The sequence below is a fragment of the Temnothorax curvispinosus genome, unplaced genomic scaffold (assembly GCF_003070985.1).
Source record: "Temnothorax curvispinosus isolate PA1 unplaced genomic scaffold, ASM307098v1 QBEX01013461.1, whole genome shotgun sequence".
Taxonomy (NCBI): Eukaryota; Metazoa; Arthropoda; class Insecta; order Hymenoptera; family Formicidae; genus Temnothorax; species Temnothorax curvispinosus.
The window spans coordinates 46,728-66,795 of NW_020223241.1; the positions used below are offsets into that span (position 1 = coordinate 46,728).

The 20,068-nt window shown below is 34.2% G+C and overlaps 3 protein-coding genes and 1 pseudogene across 4 annotated transcripts; 3 read left to right on the forward strand and 1 right to left on the reverse strand.

Annotated features, from left to right (window-relative positions):
- Positions 1-1,030: 1,030 nt before the first annotated feature.
- On the forward strand, positions 1,031-1,149 carry LOC112463610 (annotated as a pseudogene).
- Positions 1,150-4,684: 3,535 nt separating this feature from the next.
- Positions 4,685-6,013, forward strand: LOC112463597. Its single transcript, XM_025030062.1, has 2 exons — positions 4,685-4,900; positions 5,870-6,013. Exons 1-2 carry the CDS (start codon positions 4,685-4,687, stop codon positions 6,011-6,013), a joined length of 360 nt encoding a protein of 119 aa, XP_024885830.1.
- A 4,514-nt stretch (positions 6,014-10,527) lies between these two features.
- LOC112463602 (TAF5-like RNA polymerase II p300/CBP-associated factor-associated factor 65 kDa subunit 5L) lies at positions 10,528-15,029 on the forward strand. Of its 2 annotated transcripts, XM_025030069.1 has the most exons (10): positions 10,528-10,775; positions 10,888-11,045; positions 11,834-12,173; positions 12,361-12,593; positions 12,670-12,852; positions 12,930-13,085; positions 13,394-13,541; positions 13,618-13,786; positions 13,868-14,051; positions 14,118-14,257. In XM_025030069.1, exons 1-10 carry the CDS (start codon positions 10,701-10,703, stop codon positions 14,239-14,241), a joined length of 1,770 nt encoding a protein of 589 aa, XP_024885837.1. In that variant the 5' UTR covers positions 10,528-10,700; the 3' UTR covers positions 14,242-14,257. The 2 variants fall into 2 exon arrangements, with proteins under 2 accessions (XP_024885837.1, XP_024885838.1); XM_025030070.1 differs by having other exon boundaries at positions 10,530-11,045; positions 11,926-12,173; positions 14,118-15,029.
- Positions 14,287-19,774, reverse strand: LOC112463601 (exosome complex exonuclease RRP44). Its single transcript, XM_025030068.1, has 14 exons — positions 19,630-19,774; positions 19,348-19,521; positions 19,107-19,264; positions 18,765-18,952; positions 18,459-18,685; positions 17,826-18,104; positions 17,465-17,749; positions 17,050-17,287; positions 16,716-16,974; positions 16,374-16,617; positions 15,954-16,174; positions 15,703-15,871; positions 15,322-15,597; positions 14,287-15,247 (listed from the first exon to the last, which is right to left on the reverse strand). Exons 1-14 carry the CDS (start codon positions 19,681-19,683, stop codon positions 15,089-15,091), a joined length of 2,931 nt encoding a protein of 976 aa, XP_024885836.1. The 5' UTR covers positions 19,684-19,774; the 3' UTR covers positions 14,287-15,088.
- Between the last annotated feature and the right edge of the window lie 294 nt (positions 19,775-20,068).

Sequence of the window (20,068 nt, forward strand, 5' to 3'; positions counted from 1 at the left end):
ATTGATCGTTGTATACGCGTACCTTCCACTCTATCTAATTCTCTTTGGTACGGCCGTACGTTCCCGAATCGAGCAACGCGATTGGTCGAAACTTTACTGTTACGAAAAAGTGTGTGTCCGGGGCTTAATTCAGTAGCGGCAGTAGCGCCACAATGGCCGCGTTCAGCAGACACAACTGCTGAGTTCGTCTTATCAACACTCTACGTTGATTGATTGGTTCTAAAAGTAAGAGCCAATCACGTTCGACTGCTACTGAGCGGTTTGGTCTGCTGAACGCGCCCAATGCAACAGTCATGCTAGGTCTACGGCTACGGTCAACGTGACGCTACAAATGCTTCGAAGTATTCATCTTCTCTTTTCTTTCAATGAAGAAAGAAAGAGAAGAAGAACGCTCCGAAGCATTTGTAGCGTCAATGCGAGTCGTAAAATCGTGAGTCGCAAGAATTGACCAATCACAGTCGATTGTTCTCCTCAAATTCGATTATGATTGGAATTCTTGCGACTCGCATTGTAGACCCCGCATAACAGTAAGGTTTCGACCAATCGCGTTGCTCGATTCGGCCGTCTGTAATCGTAGAATAAGTAAGAATCGCCCAAACTGAAAAAATATTATTGTCATATCTATTTGTATGGAGTCTATATAACTGTGTAATTATGGTTGAGGCGCTATTTCACTATCAACTAATAGTTGACAAATATTGTCACATAATAAACGTCACAGATGGTCACAGATTTTGTTACTCGGATAATGTGACCGAGTAACAAAATCTGTGACGTTTATTATATCCAGACCACTGTTATCTACACTGAGAGAAAATGAAATAGTTGTGGCTTCTCTCTGACGAAAGTATCTTTCTTATGAAGAGAAGATATACACTTCTTCATCAATTTTCCTGTCTGTAGAACGAGAACTTGTATGTTCAGAATGTTTATATTATTGTTTGTATTATAATAATTATATATTATAATAAATGTAACATGAAAATTGATGAAGAAGTGTATATCTTCTCTTCGTAAGAAAGATACTTTCGTCAACGGTCAAATCACGCCAAACCTACAAGTTCTCGTCCGATCACTTAAGTCAAGCGGCGTTGAGCGCGGTTAGTACTTAAATGGGTGACCGTTTGGGAACACCGCGTACTGTTGGCATTTTTTTTTTTTTTAAATTATTAGTTCTTTTATGTGGTCTTAAAATTTGCATTTTATATCGTTATAATTTTTAAATTTTACATGCAATTGATTTTCTAACTTTATAAATAAGTATAGTTATTTAGTAATTGGCTAAATTTGACTTAAATTATATTAAAATACAGACGTTTGTTTAAATTTCAAAACACTAAATGCACGTAAAAAACCAATAGAATACACACACACACATACTAGGCAATAAAACATTATTTAAATTGCTTCATATGTGTTTTGTATTCTGTAATATTTATTTGTATATTTATTAATTCGTAGCTCCATCAAAACCGCTGGGGTAGAACTTGGTCACCTCATATGAAACGGATAAACCCGTAAGACTTTCCATCTTATTGTTAGACGTGGCTTTGCGAAATATCGGGAAACCCGAACAGAGCTAGTTTTTTCATTGAGATCGGTGCAGCGTATTACGATTAAGACAAAGTACGACATTGTTATCTCGTACCTACAACACCGTCGTCTTCCATTGTATAATCCTAAAAAAAACAAATGTCTTCCAATTTTAAGGAGATGACTGTATATTAATTATATCTTAAGTGGCAATTAAACCTTACTTAACTTAATCTGTAATAATTCTACATCGCTATTTTTAACTCAAATTCTCAAGTAGCAAAAATAATTTTAGGAATATTTAATAGAATTATCTTTAAGTTAATTATATAGTATCTTTTCTTTTTCTAGAACCAACGCAAAGTTAAATTTAAAAAAAGATATAGAATTTAAAAAAATGTATATATGTATATATCACTCGGATATTTTATAATATATATATCAATTAGAAAAATTCTCAGAGTACTTAAATATTACCCAATCAAGTATTAAATGCCCAAATATTTAAGTGTAAAAGTATTAGCGCGAAAACTATAGATTTAGTTTTGTACTCAACACGCACAATGCCAAACTATTATTGTGTCTAGTGTACATAATAATAGTTAGAGAACGTATTTCATTTATGTCATTGTTATTCTATACAGCTATCTAGAAAAAATAAAATTGTGCATAATCAAAGTTATATTAATTTAATATTTCGGTGCTATATAGTCCCCTACATGTCGAGATCTTTTGCGCAATTTCTTTTGTCAATTTGTAACGTTCCACATTCCATTTATTTTTTCCCCGGTATTAATAATGTGTTAAGGGCCGGTCTATAATGGGTGTTGTAAGTCGTAAGTCGTAAGAATTGGCCAATCACAGTTCATTATTCTTCGACCGCAAGGAGAATAATGGTTAATTCTTACAACTCACGACTTACAACACCTATTGTAGACCAGCCCTAATACGAATAGCGATAAAGTTCTTATCACATTTTTCATTTACTTTTTTCGTTTTCCTTCGCCTTTCTTTAAAATATAAATGTGTGCTAGGCTTGCTTTATTCTTAATAATGTAAAAAAGAATATGCTGAAAAACCGTACTCATAAATTAGAAGCGCATTAAGAAATATGTATACACAAACTCTACATTATCTGCTGAATAAGTTCTATTTAATCATGAATTCCGACACATCTATAGCAGCGAGAAGGATGAAAGTAAAGACCCTCAAACGCTGATGGTGTGCACCCAAATGAAGTTTTCGAACGCAGTCCATGATGTAAAAAGATCCCTTTTTTTATATCACATGTAGAGTTTTTGTAAGTAGAATTGTGCCAATACCGTAGCTTTGGGCCGGTCTCACAGTCTCCGATTAACGTGATTCTCCGATTAAACTCACTCTTCGTCTCTTTCTAGGGGGATAGTTAGAAAGAGATGCAGAGTGAGTTTAATCGGAGAATCACGTTAATCGGAGACTGTGAGACCGGCCCTTTGTCTCACTCCCACTAAAGAACCGGAAGCGCTGATCGGGAAATGGCTGAGCCAATCAGCGAAAAGAACACCATTGGTCGCGTTCAGCAAACCAAGCCGCTCAGTAGCAGTCGAACGTGATTGGCTCTTACTTTTAGAACCAACCAATCAACGCAGAGTGTTGATAAGACGAACTCAACAGTTGTGTCTGCTGAACACGGCCAATGCTACAGCATTGATAGATGGCTTCCAATAGGTTGCAAATGTATTGACTGTGTTATTCCCTGTTCCTACTGTTGCCTGTACCTTTCTATATTGCGCATCTAGCTTTACTGGTCCATGGTTATGTAGTCAAAAAATTCAAAAAGGGCAGTCCCAGTCCATGGTTATGCAGTCAAGGGAGCGCACCAACAGCTGCATGTTCCAACATCTCTTCTCTTTCATGATTTTTTTTATATTATACGGATAAAAATCAAACCTGTTTTGCTGATAAACAGTAAGTATATAGTATAAAAATCGATATAAAACAGTTTAGTTGATTAATTTTTTGTTTTCAAGTTCAATTTCCGGAGCAATTTAAATTTTGCAATTTCTTTTTCTTTGATGCTCGTGCACGTGTGCTCTCTGTGTTCTATGATGGAGGAACATTGAACACACGTGCTCGCGATCGAAGGTTTGCAAAGAAATATTTCTCTATAAAAAAAATGTGAAAAATTGTTTTTTCTTTAAAATATTCAATTAGATAATAATGATATACATATTAATAATGATATACTGTTAAAATTAAATTTTTATTTAAAAAGAGTACACGAAGCATGTGCTTGCGATATTTCATATTTACAAAGAACTATTTCATTATTTTAAAAAATTTTAAGAAACTATTTTTTAATTTTAATTATTTTAATAATAATATATAATAATAATGCCGCGAGACGAGACGAGACGAGACAAGATTTAAACGAAACGAGACTTTGTCAAACTTTTTGAGACGGAACAAGAATCTCGTCTCAAAATTTCTCGTATCAGCGGCATCACTAAATGTTTAAGGGTCGACAGGAGTGACGGCCGAACTCCGGTGCACCAAACTCCGCCGCACCGGTCGATGAGTGACTCCACACTCCAACTCTCGCTATCAAATAATAATGTGATATTTACCGTTGCTAAGGCATCTAACAAATAAGCCATTTTACGCCTGCAGAGACCGACCTACCACTTTGTATAAGCTTATATTTGCTTTCAATTAATATAAAATTCAATCAGTCAAAATAAACCCAGTCAATACATTATACTATACCATATATTTATAATAAATACATATATCTATTTCATAAAAAAAAATATGTTAAATAGTACAATTTGTTAATAGAAAAGTAAAGAAATTGTACTTTCAGTAAAAATTAATGTTTTCAAAAATTATATAGATGTTACAGATATACACTATTCTCTGTAGACCAAGATTTGCAATGTATTGTTAATTAAAATCTTTTTCTACAAGGGCTGCAATATATTCACAGTCAGTATACTAAAAATATATAGTTTACATAGTGTCAGTATTAGCAATGTGAATGGAAGATGAATTTAGATTATATAATCTTTATGCTATAATTACAAATATATGATATTATAATGCATTTTAGCATATGCTACAAAAGCAAGGATTATAATTCTCCATATTTTTGGTCTTCTTTCAGAGAAAAAATATGGCATCCAATTACCAATTTTTATATCATGAGAATTGTGGTCGATATCCTTATATCGGCAGAAAATCTGTAGGAAAAGAGGATATTCGAGTTGACTTCATCTATCAGTTTGTAAAGAAAAGATACGTTAAGATCCACTCTAATCTCAGTGTATTTCATACTGCCCCTGACATAATTGGACCACCCAAATTTTCAAACTATGAAGAACCATTTCAGGTAAGTATTTAGAATATTTAAATAGATGAATTTCCCTCCGCGACTTTAACTTTGACATATGTAGCCAATATCACTTTTCTGAGTAACATTCCAAAGATTTAGCCGTCGTTATTGATTAAAAAGTTATTAACAAAAGATATAAATAGAATATAGATTTCTTTAACACCGTATAGATATAGTATAATAACGAGGTATATATATATATATATATATATATATATATATATATATAAACTTATACATAAAGGAAGAGGCTGAATCCCTCTTCCGCCCACATGTATACTATCTATAAACACATATCAGCAAATTGACTTTCCTTAATTAGCACTATTATATTTCTCAAACTTTTTTGTTAATAACGTTTTAATAAATAACGAACGACGACTAAAACCTTTGGAAGGTTACTCAGGAGAGTGCTCCCTATAATTATTATAGAAAACGAGAGAGACGGCCTCCCCATTCTCGTACTTTTCATTTGGATGTTATAGCATTGTCTCACTCGCACTAACTTCTTCCTTATAATTGGCAAACCAATCAGGAGTTATTACGCGGTGTCGTAACTCTTATATAATTACTAAAGAAACTCTAGTCAATTCCTGCTAAAAGGAAAGGCTGAATTCCTCTTCCGCCCACATGTATACTGTCTATAAACACATATCAGCAAATTGACTTCATATTTCTCAAACTTTTTTATTAATAACGTTTTAATAAATAACGAATGACGGCTAAAACTTTTGGAAGGTTGCTCAGGAGAGTGCTCCCTACAATATATATGTCAACGTCAAGGACGTAGAAGGTTGCTCTTCTAAACTAAATAATTATCCTATTTTATTCTTCGTGTTTCAATGGAGAAACATATTTCATAGTATGTGTTATCCGTTATATTATCCTGTACAAAGTAATCGGAATCTAAATTTATATGCTACGAGATTTTTTCTACATTTGATACATTTTGACTTTTCAAAACAGAAATTGAATCGATGGAATAATGATATCGACATTTCAATAACTCCGTGGCAATACGAAGAATCCATGACAACTTATCATAGTATACTATGGCCGCCATGGCATCAACTTAGAAGACCGATCGGAAATAATTATATTGGTATGTGATACCTGAATTCACAAGTAAGATATTATTAAAGAAAATACGCTTTTGTTGAGAAGAGAGTATAATTATAATTTCTTTTTTGAAGACATCGAGTTTCATGAAGCTGTATATCCAATCAGAGTTTCTATATACGAAATGTCACAAAACAATCCTGGAGACGTAATTCAAATTTCGGCTCAAGATGATTCTAATAATGAGTGGGTTAAATTGTGGGGAACTGATTATAAGTCTGAGATTGATTCTTATAATGAGTGGTTTAAATCGGGAAAAACTGATTTATATACCAGACAAGATTATTATCTTCAATTGACAACTGGAACTGATAATAAGTCTGAGATTGTACCCCCGACATCAAGATTATTTTCTCCACCCTTATCATACCCGCGTGACTTTAAAACGAAAATGCTAAGACTATTTTTTAAAGACCAAGGTACAGACTTCTGTAAAATACCTCTTTACACAAAGCTAGATGCTGTGATGCTTATCGGTACATCGGAGTTGGTTCGTCCTAGAAATTATGAGAAGAGTTTAACTAATCTGTTAAAGGAAATTAACTGCATGTACTTTCCACACCATGAAGATATTTATAATTTAACAGCAGATTTCAAAAATGCACACTTGGATATAAATTATCTGCAACGACATTTTTCTGAATATTGCATTATAATGGAATACTGTAGGGATGGAAGGTATTATTATCAACATTAAGTAATATATTAAAATTTCTTTATTCTGTTAATAATAAAAATAAATTTGTTCCGATGTTATTTGCAGCTACATACGAAGGGTTTCTAAGGAGAGTATTTTGAGAGAGAATTTGATGCACAAAAATGTATCTATGGAGGTAATTCGTCATTCGAATTATGCAAACTGTATAAAACTCTCTTCGGATGAATCTAAGGATCTATCACGTTGCAATATATCTGAGCTTCCTGTAAAGTATTCTAAGAAACCTATTTTTCATAATATTTATTGCAATATTATCTCGTGTATTAAAGTTTCATATTTTATCTCTGCAGAAAGAAATACTACTAATTATATTAAAAAACTTGGATTTGATGACGTTATGCCGCTTAAATTATGTAAATAGACGCTTCAATGATTTGATACGAGACCCTCAACTATATACACGTTTGAATATACACTGTCCACCTTCCGCAAAGTATTCTTATACTTTACAAAATAACAATATAAAGTATTTTGATATGGCAAGACGCGATATGAGCAATATATTTTGTTACTTTACATCTAGATGTAAATATTTGCAGCAGTTAGATCTTACAAAAAGCACGTTTGATGTTGAGGATTTTAAAAACTTTCTTGACAATTGTGGCAGGCGTTTGACTCACTTAAGATTAGAATACTGCAGCGATTCTATCAATAATCTTGCCCTACTTAAAATTTCAGAGATATGTGTAAATTTGAAAGGTATGTATATACTGCATATAAAGTATATGAAACATGTGATTGTCGGGATTATTGTATATGCTCAACACATATCTCTTTTTAGAATTGAATCTAAATTATTGTGATGACATAGACGACGAAGGATTTTCGTATCTAGAGAAATTAAATGGTTTGGAACATTTAAACCTTCGTAATACACGTATAACAGCTGAATGCCTTTACAAAATACTACAAAAAAATCAACGGATGCGTGAGTTCAATTTTGAACCCGGAATCTATATAAGAAATACAGCTGCAATACAGTTTATAAATTTGTGTCCTAACTTGGAAGTAATACGTTTAGAGGACTGTATTAATCTTACATCGCAGGATATTGACGTTCTCGCTGACTGTAAGAATTTACGAAAAGTGTACCTTCCCCAGTAAGTGTGAGCTTTTTAATTTTTTTTTCTTAATACATTACTATATTTGTGTTTGCTTCTCTTGCATTTCGAGGATCTTGAAAAAGTTACATTAATTTTCTTTGTGCTTCCTCATAGAGAAAGCTTCGTTTCTTGTGAAAAAATTTTTTCAGTTTTCTTTGCCAATGTGTTCTAAATATTCTAAAACGTTGAAATATCACATTTTTACAATATGTCCGTACGTGCGCGCGCGTGTGTGTGTGTATGTGTGTGTGATATCGAGCTAAATTTTTTTTATAGAATATTATTAAAGGAAGGTTGGTATTGAATTTGGCGATGATCGGTAAAGGAGTTCTTTAACTTTATAAAAATTTTGAATGTTTTGAGAAATGTCCGTGGTAGCTCTAACTTCCGCAAATTTTGAGATATTAGGCTATTTATAATTCCATTATATTCTTTAGTTTTTTCTACCCCTATTTCATAAGATTTGATTGATTATACCTAGCTTTATATACACGCGATCAAAGGTCTATATGCGGAGTCCTATATGTATAAACCGTATAGCCTGAACTTCCAAAGTCAACTTCGATTTGACATTGCGTCGATTGTAAAACCCCACTTGTGCTACTAACATAAGCTGATCTATCAATTCATAAAAAGGTTAAACTTAAAATTTGAAAAAAGTGTGCAAATTAGAAACTTGCTTCCTCATTATTACAGATCGATCGCTACCATTGCTCCTATTTTATTTGGTTCATAAAGCTTTCTCTATAAGGAAGCCATATTAATAAATACTAATAATTATGCATCAAGCAAAATACTCATAAAAGGAAGCTTTATGAGCAAAATAAGATGTTAAATTGTTCTGAATAGGAGCAGTTGTAGCAATCTGTAATAATGAGGAAACAATATGCAAATTTCTAATTTGCACAATTTTTTGTAATTGGAATACTATAATAATTATATGATTTTTGTTACAGTTTCCAACATTCAAACGCTGATGATTGCTTGCGCAGATTACTTACTTCCTGGCCACGTCTGGAATTAGTTGCTTTACAGTGTATTGTCCTTACTGATCACAATTTGAAATTATTAACGCAGTGCAAAAACTTAAAACAGTTACAACTTTATTGGGCAAAACTTGTTACACCTGATAAGTGTTCCATTATTTTAGAACAATGTCCAAAACTGCAAGAGTTTCATCTCTTATCCTGTAACATTGACGATTGTTTGGTTAACGAATGGAAAGAAAGATATCCGCATGTGTCCATCTATACACTTGAATGATAATTTGAATAGTTTTGTTAACCCTTTTGGGATATACATATGGGACAATCCACGTCACTTTTACCCCCTATCTGTCCAAAATTGGTATGGACGGATTTTAATGACTAAGGGCGGAAAATGATTGTCTTGAAAAGAGCTTTCGAAAGGCGTGTGGCATATATGCGCAATTCAACCAGAAGGTTTTCTTTCTATAGTCAAAATCGCTTTTCCTTCAAGAACTTTTCGATTAAAATCTACAATTAATTCTAAACGGGTATCAATTACACGTACCTCTTCTAATTAAGAATAATTAGAAATTAAAATATATACGTAATAAAGTAATGATAAATGTAATAGGTAAATATTATATATGACAAAAAATAATATATTGTAATAAAAAGGCAAATTTCTCAAATTTTTTGAAAAGTTTCTTGAAGATTTACTAAATTTCGACAAATAAAAATCGTAGATACAGTATATTTCCTCGCATAAAGCTTCAGAAGATAAAATACCATCTGTCGATCGAGTCGATTTTTATTCAAAAAAGAAAACAGTTTTCAATGTTTCCATGCATATGGAATTTTTCGATTTATACATAAAGCTCTGCCAGACGAACGTATTTTTAAATAATATTTGTTAAAGAAATATTCATGCAAGTTTTTACTCTTGTCTAAATTTGAAAAAAAGTTATCTGATTGTCAATCATAAAATTATTCTAAATCAAAAAAATTAAAATCCTGGGAGGACACATGCAATGTGTTAATGGAACATATAATTCGTATATTTCCTTTAACTACGAAAAGCAATAAAGTTCTTGTCACACTTATCATTTATTTTTTTCGTTTTTCTTCGCCTTTCTTTAAAATATAAACGTGTGCTTGCTTTATTCTTAATAATGTAAAAAAGAATATGCTGAAAACTGTATACTCATAAACTATAGAAGCGTATTCCTTACCCCCTCCATTGTTCCTATTGAGCCCGCAGCTGACCGCTAAACAAAGTAACCTCTGTATATCTGACACAATTTAATCATTCAGAAATGATTTTGTTTTAGTTCCATCATTGTAATCAACGTGAAATAGGATTTGTTAATAATATTATTTAATCTTTCTCAGTTTCTCACTCACCACGTTACTTCGCACATGTGGGCGCGTTCAGCAGACCAAGCCGCTCAGGAGCAGTCGAACGTGATTGGTTCTTACTTTTAGAACCAACCAATCAACGCAGAGTGTTGATAAGACGAACTCAACAGTTATGTCTGCTGAACGCGGCCATGGAATCAGCTGTGGGACCATCACTCTCGGTTGTGATTGGTGGCCGCGGTCAGCCAATCAGCAAGCGAGCCGCCGGATGCGCTTCCCTTGTTATTTAATTTATTAGGCAGTGGCGGCGGTCTACATACACTTGTTACGTCTATGGCGTATACCGTTGCACCAACACAACACAACTACACAACCTCTCTCTTGAGTCTCGACTCTCCTCTTCTTTCTCCCCCCGGGCGGGGTGTGTTTGTGTGCCCTGCTTCGCCATCCGTACGGCGTACTGTCACGCATCACCGTCAGCGGATCCCGGTTCGGGGCACCGTCGCGGGATTCGCCGTCGCCGCCGGGCCTCGATGAAGATGAAGCGGATGAAGAGCGAGGTGATCAGCGCGACGATTGAATCTTACCTGAAAAGGCGTCACTATCAGGTGCGGTGTCGCGGAGACTCGTCCGGAAGTTTTCATGCCGCGCGTGGTTCGCCATGAATGAGCGTGCGCGCTCATAACCTCCTACATCGCTGCTGTTGTTGTTTTTTTCCAGGACCACGACGTTTACCGCAAGGGCGATCAGTTGTTCTGTCAGAACAGCGATCAGACGACGTTGAGCGCGACCGCGGAGTGCGGCTCTTCGCAAGAGAATTCGATCGTTTTCAGTGCCATTTCCATTGACACCGTCGCGGCGAATCAGGCTTATCAGCGGTACAGTTTTTACAAGACTCCTTCTCAAACCGCGCGATGTGATTAGTGATTACTCGTTTCATCCAGCGAGATAAAGGCATTTTGTCGTCTGGTTGAATTCTACTAATTATAAATCTTAACATTTTATATTACAATTTTTTTTATTACGTCACAAGCATTGCAGTCAGTATAGCTTTCATGCAGCTCCAAGTTCTCAGGAAAGAACAGGAAATTTGATGTGTCCATCTTTAATTTTTCCTACTAGGTACAGAAGGTGCAGGCACGCAGGCAGTCTTCTGTTTCTATAATTTGTTCATTCATTCAGTGTTCTTTATCTTAAAAAAGGGAAAGTTATGTGATTGCTATCAAGAACATGAAGATGATCGAGATTTTGACATGACAAATGACTTTTAAATGGAATTCTAATTTTAAGATTGAGATTTCTATCGAAAAGTTGACATTAATTGATTAGAGACCCTCAAGTAAGTGTCTGGTCACTATGTGTTGATTGGTAATGACAAACCATGGTAGAACCAATCCAAAATATAAAAACAAAAGCGTGAAAACAAACCCAGCCTATATTTGTTATAATTTTTCATTTTTCTCATACAGAACATGTCATCATGTGTCTAACTAATATATAAACTTTATATAGTACATTGTTTTTAAACGCAGCCACTATTATTTGTCAAATTGACCAGATTCTTACTTGAAAGTCTCTATAATTAATGTGTGAATGCCATTTTTTTTTGCATACGTGACAAGTTGATTTTGAGGATTGCAAGATGCTAAAGTTTTAATCCTTTTAGATTCAAGAAATGGATGAATGCCATACTCAACGAAAAAATAAGAATAGAGTTGCTGGGACTTTTGTATCCAATATTTTGTCATCTTTACTTAGAGATGCTACATACTGGTAATCGAGAGACTGCTACCGATTTTCTAAGGACGCATCAGAATGAGTTTGTCAGCGAAACGGAGAAGGACTTTTTAGAAGAATTATCTAGTGTATTTTCGGTGCAAGATATTGAGTTGAGACCTTTGGTAAATGCGTTCAGAACTAGAAAGTATAAAGTAGATCTGTCTGAGTCGGCTCATATTTGCCTGAGACAATATCTTACCAAATACGGACATATAATATTAATGCAGGTAATACATATAATTAATTGCTTTCAAGTACACCTTCGTTAACCATCTAAATTCTGCTGAAGATTAATCTTTTTACATCAATCATAAAGATAATAATTTTATATCAAGGAGCTGTTTTATTTTTTAAATTTTGTTTAAAATAAAATTAATATTTTTAGCAACTTGAATTTCTTACAATTTTGTATAGATTATAAATACACACATCACAATAATCAGAAAGGCAGACAGTCCTCAAATGGATGGAGAAGTACCTGAAGAGAAAAGTCAAAGATATGAAGCAAGTATTAATGGCCATATGGAACAGCCATCTGGTACCGGTGTGGATCGTGAAATGAGAGAATTGCAGGAAGCTATACGATTGATGCAGAATAATGCTCATCAACCATTGAGATTATTTACGGTGAAGAATGCTATAGAAAAGCAAGTATCATATTATAATCTGTTCTATGATTCTTGGAATTACTTATGTTTAATGTATCTTTGTATATTATTGCAGTGCAAGTTGCGGTCTTATCGCACCTAAGATGGATAAGTTGGCTGTAGGTTTTAGTACAGCTGAAATACGCTTGTGGGGTATAGGTGAAACGGTCCTGGTCAAAACGAAAAATAAGCAAACGTGTGTTCCGTCTGCCTGTGATATATCACCATTTTATAGATTCAATGAACAAGAAAACACAGTGTGAGTTGCAATTGTATATCATTCCTTTATTTGAGTACAATATGTTAGAATAAAGAAGTAATTATATCATTTTACAGAAGAAGCGAAGCAGGGGCGATAATACTGAGAGGCCACACGGATGTAGTGCACGATTTACGATTTATCCCAGAGGTAGATATTCTCCTTTCTGTATCAAGCGACAAGGATATGAGAGCATGGAGACTCAATAACTATTCATGTACAGCAATATATAGGTAAATAATCCTATTTCTTCAAAATTTTTTTTGCAGCCCAAACATTTATGAAGAATTGAGTGTTGAAGTAATTTTTCATTCCATGTAGTAAATTTTCAACTATAAATCAAAGATATAAATTTGTTCCAAAGTAGATCTTTAAATCAAGGCTTCTGTTAATTTCAGTGAATTTTTTGTCTGCAGACTAATCACTTTTTTTAGAATAAGATTGAATTAAAAAAAACGTACATACAAAATAATACATGTAATGTATATTATATTAAATGAATAAAATGTCTGATTTCTAACTGTTCTTTTTCTTGTTACAGCGGTCATAGTTATCCTATATGGTGCATGGATACCAGTGTGTTCAATTTATATATTGCCACAGGTTCACACGACAGAACTGCAAAATTGTGGTCATTGGATAGAACATTTCCTTTAAGAATATTTGCTGGTCACTTCCTAGATGTCAATGTATATTTTTTAAATCATTACAAACTATTTTAGAATAGTAATATAATGATTGGATTTACGTATCTTCTATTTTCAGTGCATAAAATTTCATCCAAGCGCAAGATACTTAGCGACTGGTTCTGCGGACAAAACAATAAGGCTATGGTCGAAAGATGACGGGAATCTACGGCGAGTGTATGTTGGAGCGCAATCGACCATTTACACCTTAGCTTTTAGTCCAGATGGCAAATATCTGGCAGCTGCGGGTAATTATGTGAAAAAAAATATAAGACGTAAAATTATATTAACAATGAATTGTTAAATGACGGAAACTTTGTTTCATTCAGGCGACGATAAGTCCATATCTATATGGGATTTAGCAACTAATGGTTTATTGACTGAATTGAAAGGCCATAAAGATACCGTTATGAATGTAGACTGGAGTTTAGATGGTCAGTACATCGCCAGTGCAAGCCTAGATGGAGTCGTACGACTGTGGCCTACTCAAGATTTCGTCAAAACATTGAATGGGTATGCGCTAAATACTTCTGTTTTTCTCAAATTTAGATTTGTTTACATATTGCCTACTCTTTTCAGAGGATCGTCAAGCGCTTTGGCGCAATCAGAGGCGCCACAAGTTTATTCAACAAGTTGCTCAAGCATTCTCTCATTGAATTATTATAAGAAAAACAATTCGTTGATTTGTATCGGCACTAAGTAATCTTCTTTATTATTTATTATCGTGCTAGTCGAATATAAAACGTACTTTAAAATTAATTTCTTTTTTTATTTGATACTGTATAGTGACAATTTTCCGCAAACATGAGACTGTCTTCGTTAAATTGATTTTATACATATGATCTAAGATTTGGTCATGCTATCCATGATAAGTTTTTACAGTATTTATAAGAAATGCATCATCTTTCAGTATAGGCCTGTTCGTTTTCGCTGCACTTCTGAACGAGGGCAATGAGTTAGAATAAAAGAAAATATATTTGTTTCATTTTGACTTGTTGCACTAGTTCAGAAGTGCAGCGAAAACGGACAGGCCTTATGTTGCATATAACTAAATTCATATTACTATACTTATTGATTTATTGTACCTTAATTTCATTTTGATTATTTTTAACGCTTTTATCACCAAAGGTACATTCGTTTCTCATTCATATCGATTAAACCCAGTGAAGATTTTTTATTTTTCAGTTATGTTTATCATCAATTCACTTTAGTATTCAATGTCGTTTATCTCATGAGATTAAATATGTCGCTTGTCAAGTTTACCGCAAAGTGCAACGGAAAATTTTAAGTTTGCAATGAGAAAGAGAATATATGAATTTAGTAATTTTCAATGAGAGAAATTATCAGACATTTATGTATGTGTAACTGTGTACGTAAGTTTCCTGTGGGAATATTGTCTAAGAAGATTTATTGACAATTTTCTGTCTTGTTATAAAGACTTTGTAAGTTGTGAATAATGTTAAAAAGTAGCCAAAAAATACAAATTTTTTTTATAAAAACCAATGCGTATATTATTATTACGTGATTCGTTATATTTAAAAATTATAGTCTCAATTCCTGTTTTTCTTTTTCTTTCCGGCTTTCTTCTTCCGAACGATGGTCGACTCTTGCTGAATTTCTGGCTTCCGTTTCAACGTTTCTTTCACAGTGGAATTTTCTTCAGTTGCGCTAGTATCGATATTCAATGGGGGAACGCTGAAATCTGGGATCTATAATCCAACAAATTATTAGAACCATTAAAAATATATGTATATGAATATTTTCGCATGCTCCCTTTCCTTACCTCTGGTTTTACGAGTTTAAAGAATAATCTTTCATGCTGAACATTAGATCTGTCCAAACTCATTTGTACAACAATAGGATCAAATGCCCGAAATACGACCTCGCCGCAGGTTTGGGATTGATCCTCCGAATTGTACGTGAACGTGACGGACGACGAAGCAGACTTGAGATATACGGTGCCTTCCAAACCATATTTCGGTATAAGCACTTGCAAAGCATTTTTTCGTACAAAAAGAATGTATCCTTCCTCATCTTGAACCTTGTTGCGGAAAAATATCTGAAACGCATAAAACAGTTGGAATTTTTTCTAAATAATATTCTATATCGGAGTATTGAATAGCAAGGTTGTCAAAGAGGGAACTTCATAATAAATCAAACTAACGTGTGTGTGCAGTGCGACTGACGCTCGGCCGGCATATTGCGCCATTCGATTCCGATAATTTAGATTATGGCACAATAAGTGATTCTTCTTTTTATCCAATAGCTCTGGATAAGTCGCGTCGGCACCTATACATACAGCTAACAGTCGGTGCACAATTATATCTGCGTATCTGTAAGATATAGATTATTAAGAAACCGTGAATTCAAATTAATTTAATAATAATGTTCCTTAACGGCTTTCAAACGGCTTACCGTCGAATAGGAGATGTGAAATGTGTGTAAATCGGGCACGCTAATCCGTAATGCTTGAATTCTTCTGGTTGGTGCATTCCGCTAATAAAATATACCGCTTGCAACATACATCGCGTAGCTAATATTTTTAACATTGTGTTGAAGTAAGGATTCGATTCCTTTTTAGTTTCTTCCAGTGATCGGGCTAATTCCTTACCAGTATTTGTATTAATAGTAAAACCCTGTAAAATCAATTTTAAGATGAATATATTGCAGCGCTATCGCTATTAAATAACAAAATAACTGATAACATTGACAATAGCTCGAATTCCTTCTTTAAATCCAAAAATTGAAGGAAATAGAATTTTTTAATTTTAAAATCTTAAATACCTTTGTAACTAAACATGGAATTACATGAAGTTTTAAGCTAAGTGGCAATACCTGATTTTTGGCAGCTTTAATCAACGGCTCAAAATTACTTTGTGGTGGTTCCGGGTGTCTTCTTAACATAGCGCACTCCGGAAATTCTGCCAATATTTTTTCAGCAACGCTAATGTTCGCGAGCAGCATAAATTCCTCCACCATAGAATTAGTCTCTCTCAACTTCTTTGCCTCCACGTCAATGGGATCGTGCGTTTCGCTATCCACTTGAAAGCGTATTTCCGGTGACGCTAAAGTTAGAGCACTGCAAATAAATTATTTAAAATTTAATTTGTCGTGAAAAATGATTGGGTATAATTTAAAATAATTCAGTATAGATATTGCATCTCTGAATAATCATACCCATTCTCTAAACGTTTCTTCTTTAATTTCTTTGCCAATTGATTTAATCCTCTCAACGACACCGCGATAGCATCCCGCTGAGTGGCATCGTCAATTTTCAATTGAGCTTCCTCATACGTCATTGCTTGACGCGAGCAAATTATAGATTTGCAGAATCTCGTATCGATTATGTTTGCGTCGCGGTCGATTTCCCATATACAGGAAAACGCAAATCGTTCTTCCTCACCTCGTAAGGAACAAAGATTTGAGCTAAGCAATTCTGAAATAAAGAAACATTTTATGTTAATTTGCGTTACACCTACCTACAATGTTACTCAAAATGAAGTTATCTTACCTGGAACCATGTCGATTCGTTTATCAACAAGATATACGGTGGTAGCGCGTAATGCTGCTTCTTTGTCCAGTGCAGTCCCAGGCCTTATAAAATGGGATACATCTGCAATATGCACACCGACATCGAAATTACCGTTTGGTAAACTTCTGCAATGTAACGCATCGTCAATATCAGTACAGCCTGGTGGGTCCACGGAACAGATGTCTAGATGTCGGAGATCTTCTCTTTGCGCAACATCCTATAAAGATATATAAATATATGTAATATTTTTTTATAAATAAATAATATTCTGTGCAATTCTGCATAGCTACATTGTTCAGCTATTTATACTCGCAGTTAAATCATTCTTTATACGATCAATAGTTCAAGAAAATTAGCTAATACAACAAATTTTAGACCAAATATGTATACGTACCGCTTCCGTAATAATCCATGGTAGTTTTGGAAGGAAGCTAAGAACAGCATCAGAAAAACGGCTGTGTGGAACATCATGTTCCAAGAGTAATACTTCATTCTCTGTCTCTTTGTCTCCTATATTACCAAGTGCTCGTACAAAGTGGCCCAGCGGATATCTTGAGTTTCGTGGCCATGAATCCAGTGCGACAATAATTCTCTGCTTGCTCAGTATCTCGGCTTGTCTAGTTTCAATTCTTATTTTCGGAATTTTTCTCTCGGCCGGAACAAACAGATGCCTTACATTCTACGCACACCGATAACAATATATAATAGAACAGATATAAAAAAATTATTATGTCATAATATGAAAGATTCTTTACCTCTTTAATTGCACTCGGTTGCAATATTCCACAATACTGTCTCCATTTTCTCCTGATAATACCAACAATTTTGCCCGTCGGTATTTTCTCTTGCATTTTTGATGAGCTCTGTTTACGCAGTATTTTCTCATCTTCCGCAACGTCATCAGCATCCGCACCTTGTTCATCTTGCAAAACAATTTCACTGGGTGATGACCACTGATCTTCTGGCAGAATTTCAACTGCGACTATATCGCCATCAACTGCTCTATTTAGATGAGATCGTCCTTGCACAAATATCTAAGGCAAATAAAACAATAAAAATAATGACACTTGTTAAGAGATTATTACGTATGTATTGTCGAATTTAAGAAAAAAAATCAGCAATTCATGTTGCTTAATAGATAATGAAAGTTTTGAAAATCTGATGTGACAAAAATGTAGTTTTTAAATTTTCAGTTACATTGCTCACTTATATTAATATCCATTAAAACTTAAAAAAAGATTTACATGAATTTATAAAAATCATGCGACTTGAGAGGTTTGAATAAATCGTACATAATTATTTTCAAAATAGATGTTCAATGATTTTCTCCTTCAAACCGACAATATTAACGTTATATTTAAATATTCACGAATGATTATGTATCTTACAGGTTTCTCTCTTCCTTCAACATTCACATTTCCTTCGAGGAAATTCTCTCTCGATGCCAAAAATGTTCCTTGTAACAGTTTCCCGGATGTTATACCGTCGTGCATTTCTGTGGGTGCTAGATGACAAGGAAACAATTCCGGGCCTTGGATATCCAAAGTATAAGAACGTTTGCATAATTTATCCAGCAGAAAACTTGAATTTTCCAACGATGCAACATAATCTTCCACTGTGAAAAAGATGTATATATTATTCAATGTACTATCAAAGTGATATAATTTAATAGAACAAAATCAAGTATATCTTACTCGACACAACAAACAGTCCCTCTTCAGCGGCACGTGTTCTATTTTCTACATCATCTGTTAGCAAAATAACTTTTACATTGTCGCCATCAGAGTTCAAATGGGTATCGTACCATTTAACTGCAACTCGTATCGCTCTGTCATTACGGTCATTTATCTTTTCACCTGGTTCTCTCTCAATATAAGTTTCCCTGGAAGTAACATTGTAAAATAGTTATTATGTACAAATATATACTGCATAAAATATATTATGAAGCACGTCAAAAGAACAAAATGTTAAAGAGAGTATAGTATAATATTAAATATATAATCTTCTTTTTCCTCCATAAAATAATTATTACACACCGATGATGTTCATTGATAAACACAAAAAATTTCCTCGTTGGATTTCCTATGATGGCCTTCAATTTTTTGTATACAGTGGAACTTTTGTGCCGAATTTCTTCCAGTACTGTTTGCAGAATGATTACATTGGTGATAACGTCTTCCTCCAAGATGTCAATCTGTAATTAGAAATCAAACTTTAGACAATCCGACAGGAAATACGTGTTTTAACACTGTATAATACATTCAGTGTAATACTTACTTGATCCAGAATTATATTTGTGTCAAGTACAAGAAAATATGGGCTGGGAATTAAGGAAGACTTTGCACCAGCATCTTCCTCCTCCAACACCATGTCCCGAGGCCTCGCCTTGCACTTCGTACACGTTTTAAGGCCACAGTAAATATCATCTCTGAGGTAGTGCTCCCTGACGGTCTGATAAGAGAAAATTATAACTCAAATATCATTCTTGTTCATAAAGTTTTCGAGGTACGTGAGTTCAATTTTATGTTCGAAATTTCTGAAAAGACTTTAGAATATTACCTTAAAGATTTTCCCTCCCTTCGTTTTTCTAAAAAAGATCTTTGTTGTTAACATGTTGTTAACAACATTTATTTAAACACTGTTAACACAACGCGAATCTTCCTCTTCAACAAATCTATCCTGTTGGAGTTTGGAGGTTATGTTATGTTAGGAAGTGGGCACGTGTATAGGTGTATAGAAAGGTAAGTACTTGTGACGGCCGCAAGATGTCGCTCCAATGCTTGAATACGTCTGCCGTGTTTTGAATTCGCGCTATTAGATGGCGCTAGATTATTCGATGACCGATGGTCGTCCACAGCTTGTCCTGTGTCCTTTGCAGGTGGTCTTGTGCAGGTGTATCTTTGTATTCCTGAAAAAAGATTTGGGGATTGAAAGTTGAAAGGGTGACTCCAACAGAGTACTCACTAGCTTAACTAGAAAAATTAATCAAAGAATTGCT

Excerpts from the sequence above, each read along its gene's own strand:
- LOC112463601 (XM_025030068.1), bottom strand. The coding sequence starts at position 19,683 with ATGTTAACAACAAAGATCTTTTTTAGAAAAACGAAGGGAGGGAAAATC. Across the intron at positions 15,872-15,953 it reads TTCACATCTCCTATTCGACG|ATACGCAGATATAATTGTGC; the intron begins GTAAGCCGTTTG and ends TATATCTTACAG. Across the intron at positions 15,248-15,321 it reads TTAAACTCGTAAAACCAGAG|ATCCCAGATTTCAGCGTTCC; the intron begins GTAAGGAAAGGG and ends GTTGGATTATAG.
- LOC112463597 (XM_025030062.1), top strand. The coding sequence starts at position 4,685 with ATGGCATCCAATTACCAATTTTTATATCATGAGAATTGTGGTCGATAT. Across the intron at positions 4,901-5,869 it reads ACTATGAAGAACCATTTCAG|AAATTGAATCGATGGAATAA; the intron begins GTAAGTATTTAG and ends TTTTCAAAACAG.
- LOC112463602 (XM_025030069.1), top strand. The coding sequence starts at position 10,701 with ATGAAGATGAAGCGGATGAAGAGCGAGGTGATCAGCGCGACGATTGAA. Across the intron at positions 12,174-12,360 it reads GACATATAATATTAATGCAG|ATTATAAATACACACATCAC; the intron begins GTAATACATATA and ends AATTTTGTATAG. Across the intron at positions 14,052-14,117 it reads TTCGTCAAAACATTGAATGG|AGGATCGTCAAGCGCTTTGG; the intron begins GTATGCGCTAAA and ends TACTCTTTTCAG.